Here is a 12,427-nt window from a genome sequence, read left to right as displayed (position 1 = left end):
GGCCCTTGGCCATCCCCCTAGCCCCAGACCTACCTCCTCTCATGCAGTTCCACCCGCCCATCCGCTGTGGAAAGCCTCTCAGACTCAGGGCTGTTGACCCTCCGGTAGCGAAGAGAACGGACTGGGGTTGTCGGTGAGTCTGGAGGGGCACGCACCGGGGAGCTGGGGACCCCCACACCTCGGCTCTGCTCCTCTTCCACCACACAAGGGGTCTGCAGGAGAGGGGAGTGCCATGAACTGGGGCTGACAGGGCGGCTGTGGGTCAAGTGGTTTTCCCAGGGTGAAGGAGATTGAGGGAGGTCGACGCTGGTGATCCTGACATGGGGCAAGGCCACGGAGACAGGGCAGGTGGGCACATGGCTGGGGAGAGGGCACACAGGAGGAGCGGGAGGGGGGCCATGGGTTGGGAACCAGGGTGGGAGCGGGGGAAGGCCACCCACGTCCTTCTCTCTGGCTGCAGTTACTTTGCCGATGTTGATCCGGAGTTTGTTCCGGTTGACATCCGTCTCCTCCCAGACTTCAGCCTCAGGACCCCCGGGGTGGGGGGCAAGGTGGGGGCTGGGACCCAGCCCCTCAGGGGGCCGCCCAGGCAAGATTGGGGGTGCGTTCTCCTGGTCACTCAGGTGCTCGCCCTGCAGCACGTCCTCGGTGTTCTCCCGGAGCAGGTCCCCGGGCACTGGCGTCACGTTGACCACCCTGGAGAGGCCAGGAGGGGCCATGGGCAAGGCTGGCAGGGGTTCCCTCTCCTCCCAGCACAGGCCCTGGAGATCACTGCCACCCATGGGAGTAGGCACAGTAGAGGCCTCGGCAGGGGTGGGGATGTCCCTAGGCCCATCCCCATCCCTGGCTCACAAAGCCTGCAACTAGACTGTCCTTAGTCCGGCAAAGGGTTGCAAGGAGATGTGACTGCCCGGGATGGGCACGGCACCACCTCATCCTGTTAATTTAAGAGGCCCATTGCTTTCCAGGCCCAGCCAGATTTCCATCGCAGTTCACTGGCTGACCTCATTTAGACCAGGAATGGGTGTAAAGAGGAGTCATGTGGAACTCCTTGAGCGGTATCTTTACAGTACGGGTCTCTCTCCTGGAGCCCCTACCCTTGTCTCTCCCTGGCTGCCCCCGCGGCAGGGTGGGGTGTCCCTCCTCACTCTGGCCCCTCCCCAGGTGCCTCTGTCTTTGTGCTTGCCACAGGGTTCTGGAATCGCTGACCCATCCGTTACAAATATCCCAGACCCAACCAAGAGCACTCTGAGGGCGGGGGCTGCAACTTTCTTCTCTGAGCCCCCACAGGCCCCAGTGCTGGGGCTCGAGACACGTTCACTAAATGGATGCATGTGAGCAACAGAAACAGACGGTGGGGCTCAGGTATTTTCACTCAGGGCTCCCCACTCCCCCGTAAAGTCAAAAACTCCCAAGTGAGGATGTGCACCCTGTCCCCAGATTGAAGGTGGAGATGGGGCAGGACCGCCTGGGGTTTGAGAACCCCACTGTTGAGCACCTTGGATGGGAAAGACAGCCAGATGTGTCCAGGTGAGAAGAGGAGGAGAGGGCTGGCTTTTTGGGTGACAGCACTAGGCAGAGGTCACCTGGCCCCCCACTGGGCCGTCATCCCTCCCAAGACTCACCCGAACATGGCTGCCGTCTGCCGCGTGTTCTGCTGGGGTGGAGTGGAGGTGCTTGTGGACAGGAGGGCATCGGTGCCCGCCTTCTCCCAGTCAAAGGCCTCATTCTCAGCGATGCCCCGTTCCTTCATGCTGTTCTCAAACACCGACATGATCAACTGCAGGGGTGGGGGTGGCGGGAGGACAGAGAGGTGACCCTGGGGCTAGCCAGGAGGAAAGGACAGTTGCCAGGATTGCAGAGGGAAGAGAGGGGCCTTCCAGGACAGGGATAGGCCGAGAAGGGGCACTGGAAGGAGAAGGGCACATTGATTTTAAATGAAAACATGCACATGATATGCAAATCAGTACGCAAATTACTATCTTGGTTTGAGCCCCGCTGGCTGGACACAAGCCCTCTGAGATCTGTCCCTTGCTCACCATCCCCAGCCTGCTCTGCCATTTCCACCATCTGGGGGGGGGGGGGCGGGGGGGGGGGAAGCCTCCGCAGCCTGGAAGCACCGGTCATTTCCCAAAACCACCACCTGGGGTCATGCCTCTGCACAGGTTGCTTCCTCCGCCCACACCGCCTTTACCACCAATCCTCTCTGCTCAACAAGCCTTCCCTGATTCCCCCACCCACACATTTCCTGATCTGCAGCTCGACATTCCTCAGCAGCCAGCACGGGCCCGCACACCGTGTGCTCGCTCACTCGCAGCTGTCTGGTCTGGGGAACCCCAGGAGGCTGAGGATTGGGCGAGGGGAGGGGGGCAGGGGGGCCTTCTATTGCGCAAGTGAGGCATCTCTGTCCACGACCTCTAGGCTCTAGGCTCTGGAGGCGGTGGGCACCTGTAGAACATCAGAGGCCCCCAGACCATTCCACTTTCTTCAAAAAAATTGTTTTAATGTTTATTTATTCTTGAGAGCAAGAGGGAGAGACAGAGCGCAAGCAGGGGAGAGACAGAAAGAGACGGAGACACAGAATCCGAAGCAGGCTCCAGGCTCTGAGCTGTCAGTACAGAGCCTGATGCGGGGCTCGAACCCATGAACCGTGAAATCATGACCTGAGCCAAAGTTGAATGCTTAACCGACTGAGCCACCCAGGCACCCCGGACCATTCCACTTCTGACTTAACTCTCTCCAGAATACAGGGCAGGTTCTCTCTGCTGGCAGGACCCACTTCACTGAGGGCCCACTGTGTGCCCGATGCTATGCTCCCTGTGGTGTGCAGACTTGTGCCTGGCACATAGTGGGTCCTGGGCAGAACACTGCTGATGTATCCTCATTCTCCTGTCGGGATCAGTGGGTCCCCTAGGGGTGTGGTGGTGGCACCTTGGAAAAAGCACTGGACTTGGAGTCAGAAGATGTGCCTGAGCCCAGCCCTGCTCACGGCCTTGCTATCGGGCTTTCGTTTCCTCATCTATGAAATGGGGACAATGCAGAGTTTCGGTGAAAAGTACTCAAAAGCACTTGGCTTCATTAACCGTTAAGTGTTAGAATAGTAACATAAAGAACACGCATTATCACCGAAGGCTCGTTTTGAAGCTTAAATGAGTTAATGCATGAAAGGCACTGAGAGCAGAGTAAGCTGTTAAGAAATCTTAGCCATGAAGACTGTTCACAGGAGCACAAAACAGTTTCATGCAGTTGGAAGACCGGGGGGGAGATACACGAGGCTAAGCCAACAGGGGAGTGGGGCCTCAGCAGTATGGGTGCTGCTGGGGATGGTCACCCCTAGAGAGATGTCTGGGGGTGCAGGGACCAGGTGGCAGGCTCCCACCTGGTAATCAGGCTTGGTGAAGTAGTCGAGGCTGGCAATGTGGTCCAGAAAGAGGTGGAACTCGGAGGGCATGTGCTTCAGCAGCATCCGGTGCTCATACTTCTCCTTGATCATCCCTACCTGCTCCTGGAGGCAACAAGGCACAGGGTAATGGAGCCCCAGCGACCCCACGCCCCCTCCACCTCCTCAGCCCCACCTGCACAGGGCTCACCTTGTCCTTGATCTTTCTCCAGGGCAGCTGCCCCACTGCAAACTCTACCAGCATGTAGAAAAGGGACCACAGGTCATCGTGGCGGCCCATCTCCTGGGGGGGGGGGGGGGGAATGACAGGAGGGGTCACCCACACCTTTCAGGTCCTTCCTGGGAGCGTGGACTGATCCTTCACAAGGAGGGGACCCTTCAGGGAGCCCTGACAGCCAAACCCTGGCTCTATCCCTGATCCTCCAACACACATCGAGTATGAGTCTCAAAACTTGTGTCCACACAGATTGATGGTGGGAGCAGAGAGGAGGGAATCCCGAAAAACAAGGAAGAAGGTAAAGTCATGGAGAAATGGCCGCAAAATCTTGTTCCACTCATGGCCTCTGGCATGACAGCTTCCGGCCCCTGCCCCATACTTCTCTCCCCACCTCAACAGCTGCCCACCCGACCCTCTTCCCCTTCCTCTGCCCCTGACCTGGGCCCTGCTGCCCCCGCATCCTCAGGCCCACAGCTCTGCCACTCACCCGGTTCTTGTGGGCATTGACTGAGGCATAACGAACAGTCCCTCGAAACCCGGCCACATTCCGAGGCTGTAGAAGGGAGAACACAGCAGGACACTCACCCGCTGCCCCTGATTTGGGCCACATCTCAGCCCTGCTAACTGAGCCTAACTGCCTACTTTAACCCTGACTGCTTTCCCTCTCCACCAACCCCCATGCTGGCCTGGTCAGAGGCAAGCCTGACACACCAACCCCAGTCCTACACCTGCCTCCTGACCTTGCTCCCTGCCCCTGTATCCATCTCTGACCAAGGTAGGCAGCCAGATCACAAGGTGTGGATGTGGCATCCACCAAGAGCCCAGGGAGCCAGGAGACGGGCCAAGCGTAGACTGAGCTGGGTGACACTCATATTGAACACGGGCCGGGCTTGCTTAGGCAGCTGCAGGAAAAATTGGTGAAGGTCAGGGGCCGGGTGAGGGGGCCAGGGTTTCCCACAAACAGCGATACTCACGGGCCGAACATCCCCCGTGGTGTTGGTGTACTGCCGGGCCAGCCCGAAGTCCAACATGTAGCACTTTCTGTAGGTGGAGGGCAGCCTGCCCATGGCAAAGTTTGACTGGGAAAGACAGTGGCTGTGACCGTGGGGCTTCAACCCCACTTGGCCCACCTCAAGGAGTGCCAAGAAACGTGTTTAAGAGTAAGCTTTGGGGAGCCTGGGGAGCTCAGTGGGTTAAGCGTCTGACTTAAGCTCGGGTCATGATCTCACAGTTCACAGAGTTCAAGTCCTTCTTTGGGCTCTCTGCTGTCAGCACAGAGCCTGCATCAGACCCTCTGTCCCCTTCTCTCTCTCTCTGCCTCCCCTCCCCCTCCCCCGTGCTCTCTCTGTCTCTCTCAAAAATAAACATAAAGAGAAAACATCAACATGCGCCATAGGCCATGGCATCCCATCCGAGGGGCAGGTGGGAGCACCCTCATTTTACAGATGAGGATACTGAAAGCCAAAGAGCTTATGGGGCTTCTCCAAGATCACAAAGCAAAGTGACAACCCAGCTGGGGGTTCCAATCCTTAGAACTCCCAGCAGAGCAGTGTGGCTTAGGGTCACTGTCCTGCTGTAAGGCAGCAGGAGACCTGCATTGTTCTTGCTGTCTGACCTTGGGTCATTCAACCAATCTTTCTGGGCCTCAGTTTTTACCCCTTATTAAATTGGAGGTTCTTACAACACCGGGATCCAAGATGCCACAAAATCAGCTGCTTGGAATTTCTTACCAAGCCCAGCCCCTCCTTTCCTTTTTTAAAAAGAAAAAAAATTTTAATGTTTATTCATTCTTGAGAGACAGGGAGAGACAGAGCATGAGCAAGGGAGGGGCAAAGAGAGAGGGAGACACAGAATCAGAAGCAGGCTCCAGACTCTGAGCTGTCAGCACAGAGCCCAACGCAGGGCTTGAACCCATGGACCGTGAGATCATGACCTGAGCCGAAGTGGGACACTAAACCGAGGGAGCCACCTGGGAGCCCCATCCCTCCACCCCTTTTGATCAATTCCTCTGTACTTCCCCAGCCCCTGCACCTTTTGAGGTTCGAGGACTAATCAGGGCATGGGTAAGGGAGAAGACAAGAACAGAAGAGAGACATGGGCAAGGGGCAGGCAGGGGTGTGTTCTCCTGGCAGGCGGGGAGAAGGGGCTTGGGGTGGAAAGCAGGAGGAAGGGACAGGTAGGAGAGGCTGCTCCTGCCCAAACCACTGTTCTGGAGGAGAAACCATGGGACCCACAGAGGGAGAGGGTGGGGGAGGGGGTGTGCTTTGGAAGAGGGGGCAGGTGGGGCAGCCCTCACCGGCTTGATGTCACGGTGCAGGAAGCCCACCGAGTGGATGGCCTCAATGGACTCCAGGATCTGCTTGCCCAGCCGCAGCGTGGTGCTCAGCGTGAAGGTGCCTCGAGGCTGGCTGCGGCGCAGGTCGGCCAGATTCCGGCCCTGAGGGTGGGGGCAGGGGGAAGGTCCAGGCTCAGCTGTCATGCCAACCGGCACCACCGTGACACTCTGCCCAGCCTCGTCCCCAAAGGCTTGTGCCCACTCCTCAACCCCAGGGGTCACAACCCAAGCTTTGGGGGGTAAGTGGAGGGAGGATCCCACAGGGACTCACCTGGAGCTGCATCACCACATAATTAAATTTCTCATTCCGGCCACAGCCAATGAACCTGCACACGTGGCTTTTCCCTGTGGGGGCACAGACAGGGGTCTCCCAACTCCCACTCCTTCTTCCTCACTTCCGATCCCAAGGTGTCTCTGGTGCCCTCTTGATTCCTGGTCCCATGACCACTTCTGCCACCACCTCCCCATGCCCCTCTCCCCATCACCGCCCTTAGACTCTGGTTCCATCTCACCATCCCCATCAGCTCTCCCTTAGCCCCTGGCTCCACCTCCTCCCTCCCATCCTCCTGCCCAGGGCCCGCACCTTGCAGCTTTTTGAGCACAGCCACCTCCATCTTGAGGACCTGCTTGGGCTGCTGGGCTGACTCCACCTTGAGGGCCACATTCTCCCTGGTCAGCAGGTCCATGGCCTCGTAGATCTCACCAAAGCCCCCGCCCCCGATCTTTTTCAGCTACAGAGATGGAAGAGGGGGATAGGAAACCCAGGGATCAGGCTGAGCAGCTCCTCATCCCACACGCTGCTGGGTCATACCCTTCGTTGGTGGGGGTAGGGCTAGTTTTGAAGGGGGGACCCTATGTCTGCCTTCCTTGCCCCACCCACCTGTGTCCCCACTTCCCCTCCTAGTGCCAGAGACAGCTCAGCCCATGCATGCATGTGCATGCACACACAGGGCTAGGTGTCAGGCTGGGAGGTGGGAGAGGGTATGTGACCTCTGACCCCATGTAGACATGGAGATGAGCCTGTGTAGGGTTCTGAAGACATCATGGGCCACCATAAATCTTTTTTTTTTTTTCTGGAAGGACAAGAAATATTACACTCTCCCCATCCCCCAAACTAGATTGAACAACCACCATCCAGAAGGAAAACTAATTTCCAGAACCTTCCAGCTTCAGGGTGGATCCTCCAGGGAAGCTGGCCCTTCCTGGGGTTGGCAATGTCCTGACAGGGGTCATTAGAGGGAGAGAGTAATGCGGGGGAGAAGTATTTGGGGGAGAGGAGTCAGCAAAGGGTATTCAATGCCCATCCTGCTGCTGAAGCTCACAGCACTCCCTAGACCCCTGGTCAAATGCCTCAAATCGGGTGAGCTTCCCCTGGGGGTAGGGGGCACTGTGGGACCATGGTGGGAATGGAGGTTTGGAGAGTCTGTCTATCCCCCCAGGGGACGGGGCAGTACAGACCTGACCCTCTAGGCCCTCCTCCTCCAGCATCCCTGGGCAGGCAGTGAGAAAAGGCAGAGGGGAGAATTGTGTTGGAGGAAGAGTTCGCAAGGGTGGATGAGCAAAGCTGAGCTATGGGAAGGGATTAAAATCACTTCAAGTCAGAGGCCCCGGGGTCCCTGGAGTGTGCTACTGGCAATGATAAAGGACAAGGAGAAGGTGCAGACTTCTAAGTCGGGACCTGTTTGGTTTAAAAAAGATGTACAGCTCACCTCATGGGTGGCCCGCCCTCGCTGAGCACCTTCCAGAACCCTCACTTGCCTCCGGTTGGCTTGTTAACTCACCAGCACAGCTGGGCTTGCTAGTGATTGGGCAGAGGCTGCTCTGACCAGCCAGCCTGTAAACGGACTCTGAGCCTCTAGCATCTCCAAGCCCTCCCCTTAGCATTTATTCAGCACTCAGACCCCATTAAATGTTTAATGGTGCTGAAGCAAGGGGACGGAGTGGGGGATGGGTGCAGGGCTGAGCCAAGGACTGGGAGTTCCCAGCAGGTTACAGTTGAAACAACTCTAGGAAGAGAGAGAAGGAAGAAGGGAAGATTCAGAAAAGAAGTGGAAGTCTGGCTGCATCTTGAAGGCTCTCGTGCTCAGAAAGGACGCAGGAAAAGGGAAAGGGGGAAGAACAGTCTGAAACCAGAATCTCTCTCTACTTGAGATGAAAGTCAGACTCATCGAAGAATTTCAGAATAAGGAGGGGACAGATACAGACTCAAGGAAAGCAGCGTCATGTCTTCCCCTGGGGAACTTTAAAATCAGGGGAGATGATAGTATCTTATAGAATCCTTTATGGTTTGCTGTACGTGAACATGGAAGACGGGGAGGGGAGGGAACAATAATCACATCTCAGGCTTTGTGCTCCCGACCCACAAAGATCATCTCAGCTCATCCCCTGAGGTTCCTGACAACACGTGGGAAGGTCATAAGAGTCACCATTTTGCACAGAAGGAAAACTAAGGCACAGAGAGTTAAGTACTCTGCCCCAGGTCACACTGCTAGTAAGTAGCAAAGCCAGGTTTCATTTGAACCCAGGCAATCTGATGCAGAACCCACGCTCTTAACCGCGATATCATAGGAAACTGTTGACAGCACAGGGATTAAAAGTGTGAGTGCTGGGATTCAAGCCCAGATCTGCCAGACTCCAAAATCCTCACTGGAGGTGGTAAGGAGGGCTCGGGGCAGCCAAGACATTTCTGGTACCTGCTCCCCAATTTCCAAGGGTGGCCAATAGCATTTCTCTACCGTCTTCATTTCCAAAGAGGCTATTTCTTCTCCTCCCTTGGTCCCTTCCTTGCCCCCCACCCCATTACAGAACCTCCCAGGGAGGCAAGCTGGGTATCTGCACCCACCCATTCACCTAACACCCCTCCTCTCCAGGCCCTACAGTCTGGGCCCACTTAACCATCGGGCACAGCAGGCACAGTGGCCCATAATACTTACAGGGAGCCATAAAAACATTTCAATATTTCAAATCAGAAGGTCAGAAAATTGTAGCATATAATATTAATTCATTCCTCTGTATACCAGTGCAGTCATAAAATATGATTTTTACTACTTTATTATAGAGAAAGGGGTCCATGAAGGCAAAAGGGCCCAGGGCCCATGAAAGTCATAATGTAGCCCTGCCCAAGCCTGCTAACAGAAATATTTTCTTAATCTCCCTTTGCCAGACCCTATTCCTCCTCTCCTAGTTGTTTTCACGATCCCCTCCCCTGTCAAAGGAACTCCCTAAACTGGAGGGCCAATACGACACAGTAGGACCAACATTTACTTAGGAAAAAGGAAACCTGGTTTCTTGGCCTAGCTCTGGGTCACCTGGAGTGAGTTTCTTAAATTCTGTGCCTCCGCTTTTCCTCCTCTGTAAAATGAAAGAGTTGTTCTAGAACGGGTCTGAAAGACTCCTTCATCTCCGTGCTCCTGATTCTTGGGTGGGCTAATTCTTGCGAAGCAGTATGGCTTAGTGGCTGCTGACCCAGCAGTCAGACAGACCTGGTTCCACCCAGTCTTAAGAACTTGGCAGGTTAGCTAATCCCTACCCCTGTTTCCACACCTGTGAAAAGGGGGTAATAACAATATCTACTCCATCGTTTGTTGAGATAATGCACCGTGTCTGGCGACAGTGGGGGCTCAAAACAAATGCTGCTTTTTTATCATTTATTATTATTATTATTTGCTATTCTGATTCTGAGAAGCACCCCTCAAGAAGAGTGAAACGTTATTATTTGCAAATACTCCACCTAGTGCCACTGACCCTCAATTTCCCCTAGCCAGCTCATTTTTCTCTTCAGGGAGCTTGTTCTTGGTTCCTGAGCTCTACCTCATGCCCATGTCCCACCCCTCACAGGGAGATGGCTGAGGGGAGCCATCTGGCACCCCACCCTCTCTAGTTCTTCGGGAGTCAGCCTGGCAAAGATTGTGAGCTTGCCCCTCCCCCCCCCCAACTCCCTCTTGCCATTTCTCTCCCCACTCATCTCCCATCCCCTCCCTCAAAAAGTACAACAAAGTTCTAATCCAAACTCAGTATGGTGTGAACACCATCTTTTTCTCACCTCTTCAGTGCAAATGTCCTTCTGCCTCCAATCTGTCAGAAACTAGGCTCTCATGTTAGGGGACCGGAGGGTTCTTGGAGAAATACTCCTCAGTTGGCCAGACCCTCATTCCCTTGATTTCTGCCCTGGCTCCTCCTCCCCCAATTTCGGTCCTGTCACTCTCCCTCTCAGGAAGTCCTCCTCTGGGACCAAGCAGTCCTTCCCTCTGCTCTCCTGGCCCTCCCCAGTCCCAGAGACTTCTGAGACAATGACAACGGCTGCCACCTTTGCTCCTATCCCTGGGACTCTAGGGGATCTGCCCGAAGCGTGGTTGTTGCCATGGAAACCGGCCAGCACCCAGGCCCCACTCTCCTCTCAGCCTGACAGCTCAGGTGAGCTGAGCCTCCTCCTTCCACTCCCACACACCCCCACATAGAGGCTCAGTGTAGGCCTGTCTGTTCTCCCTCCCTTCCTCCAGGCTCCCCACTCTGCCACGCAGACCCACAAGATCACACACCATAGCCCTGCAATCCACCCTACACCATCCTGCCCCCACAATAAGAGGACCCCAGCGCAATCTCAAGCGACGGAAAGAAAGAGGGGGGTGGGTGGGACAGGGATTGATTTACAGTAGGTCCCGCTCCCCAGGCACTGCTTTTCCCCAAGCCCCTCACGTGTCCCCCTCCCATCCAGGCCCAAACCCGGAGGAGGCTCGGACTACAACTCCCAGCAGGCCGAACAGCCTGAAGTCCTGGGCTGGAGGAGCAAGGCACGCTGGGAGATGGAGTCTCGGCGTGTTGCACCTGCCGCAGGAACCAGTGAGGGGAGGAGGGTGGAAGGAGAAGATGGAGTGCGGCTGCGGTGGGAGCAGCCCGCAGGGCCTCTTTCCCTGATGCCAGGCCTCTCTGTCCTCTGCGGAAGCGGAGGGACACATGCTCACTCACTGCCCTTCTCCAAGGTCCGGCAACGAAAGAGCCCCCTCCCCCACCCTGCCCGCCTCCCCCACTAAGCTCTGCAGCTCCTGCTCCGACGTCCAGCCAAGAGTTGTTCCAGGCTGGGCCGGAGCAACGTGACCTAGCGGGGAAGTGGGTGAGAGAGGGCTCTGGGAGAAAGCGATTGTCCACCAGTGTACGCCAAAATAGTGACTGCAAGCAGTATGCAAATGAGCTCAGGGGCACCTCCCTCTTAGGGTAGAAGAGTTGGGGGCAACTGTTTTAACACGTCTCCAGGTCCTCTCCTCCCCTCCTCTCCCTACCCCTCCCTTGGCCCCGTCGGGTCACTCACTCACCACCTTCCAGCGATCCTTGACCACGTAGTTGGCCGGCAGTATGTCGGCCTGCTCCCCTCCCCCACTCATGTTGGTTTCGTCCTTAAGAGCGGCCGCTAGGCACTGCATCCGCCAGCCGGAGGGAGGGGTGTCCGCAGGGCCTGCCCTGGGGGGGCCATCTACCTGGGGGAGTGGGGAGGGACTGTGAGTGGGGCAGGCTACGGACCAGGACCACCTTGCAGATATGGAGGAGGGCAGCTTCATTCTCCTGGCCGGCATCTTTCCTCGGCCCAGTGGGCAGATGCTCTAGGGGTTACTGGGGGAAGCATTGTGTAAACACCCAGGTGGAGGTCAGAGGAGAAGACAGAAATACTATCCACAGGAAGGGAGATACAAACTACAAACTGGAGATGTGAAAAACAGCAGCAGAACACACATGTTGAAAAAAGGAGAGAAAAATGCCATGTGAACAGGCTATGGGGAAAGCGTTTCCCAAAGAGAGACATGCTAACTAATGTGGAGGAAACTTGCTGACCCCGAGGGTGGGGGGCGGACGTGGGGGGAGGGGGTGCATACTAGTCTAGGACCCATGCTTGTGTAGGGGACACCTAGGCTGAGAAGGACCAGTCTGAGTGACTTGATCTGAGACCCCGGCACCCACACTTCCCCTGTGCCACCAAATGCCCATGGAGCTGTGCGTCTGAAAGGGGAGAACTGCTGACCAAGGGGTGACCCATGGGAGACACACACCAGAGTGATGGAGACCTGCTAATCAACCAGGGCATGGGATAATCAAGAAAATGAGATACACGAAAGCCCCTTGAGGATGATGCTAATGCCAGTGAGGAGGATGCAGCTGTGAGAAAGACACCTTTCTCAGGGGAGAGTCCAACCCACTGACAGCTAATGGTTCCAAAGCAAGGATGTGAGCTGTGGGGTGAACATAAGGTGATGGACTCATGACATGGATTTTAGAGGGACTGCAGCCCTGCAGCTACTCCAAGGGAGAGAGACAGGCTGAATTGGGGAGGGGGGGGGGGGTTTGGGGACCACAGGGAGTGGGATGGGTCTAACAGGAGGCAGGAGGAATGACAGGGAGCAGCAGGTCTGGGTGGGCATGTGATGAGAGAGCTCTGACCACACCTTTCTGTGTCTGCTCAGGAACAACAAGAAGGAAGACAGCTCTG

General features: G+C 56.1%; 1 protein-coding gene across 1 annotated transcript in view; it reads right to left on the bottom strand.

Moving 5' to 3' along the window:
- The window catches only part of TTBK1 (tau tubulin kinase 1), a 34,637-nt gene extending 23,268 nt beyond the window's left edge, over positions 1-11,369 (bottom strand). The window contains exons 1-11 of the mRNA XM_047857903.1: positions 11,262-11,369; positions 6,536-6,683; positions 6,224-6,297; positions 5,914-6,054; positions 4,592-4,696; positions 4,105-4,170; positions 3,591-3,683; positions 3,380-3,505; positions 1,626-1,780; positions 465-696; positions 34-212 (exon numbers count right to left, since the gene is read on the bottom strand). Of these exons, the coding sequence (XP_047713859.1) occupies positions 34-212; positions 465-696; positions 1,626-1,780; positions 3,380-3,505; positions 3,591-3,683; positions 4,105-4,170; positions 4,592-4,696; positions 5,914-6,054; positions 6,224-6,297; positions 6,536-6,683; positions 11,262-11,369 (1,427 nt within the window). The remainder of the gene's footprint in view (positions 1-33; positions 213-464; positions 697-1,625; positions 1,781-3,379; positions 3,506-3,590; positions 3,684-4,104; positions 4,171-4,591; positions 4,697-5,913; positions 6,055-6,223; positions 6,298-6,535; positions 6,684-11,261) is intronic.
- Positions 11,370-12,427: the final 1,058 nt, after the last annotated feature.

This window comes from Prionailurus viverrinus, chromosome B2 (assembly GCF_022837055.1).
Source record: "Prionailurus viverrinus isolate Anna chromosome B2, UM_Priviv_1.0, whole genome shotgun sequence".
NCBI lineage: Eukaryota > Metazoa > Chordata > Mammalia > Carnivora > Felidae > Prionailurus > Prionailurus viverrinus.
The sequence above is the reverse complement of the archived record's forward strand: the minus strand, read 5'-3'. Positions and strand labels throughout refer to the sequence as shown.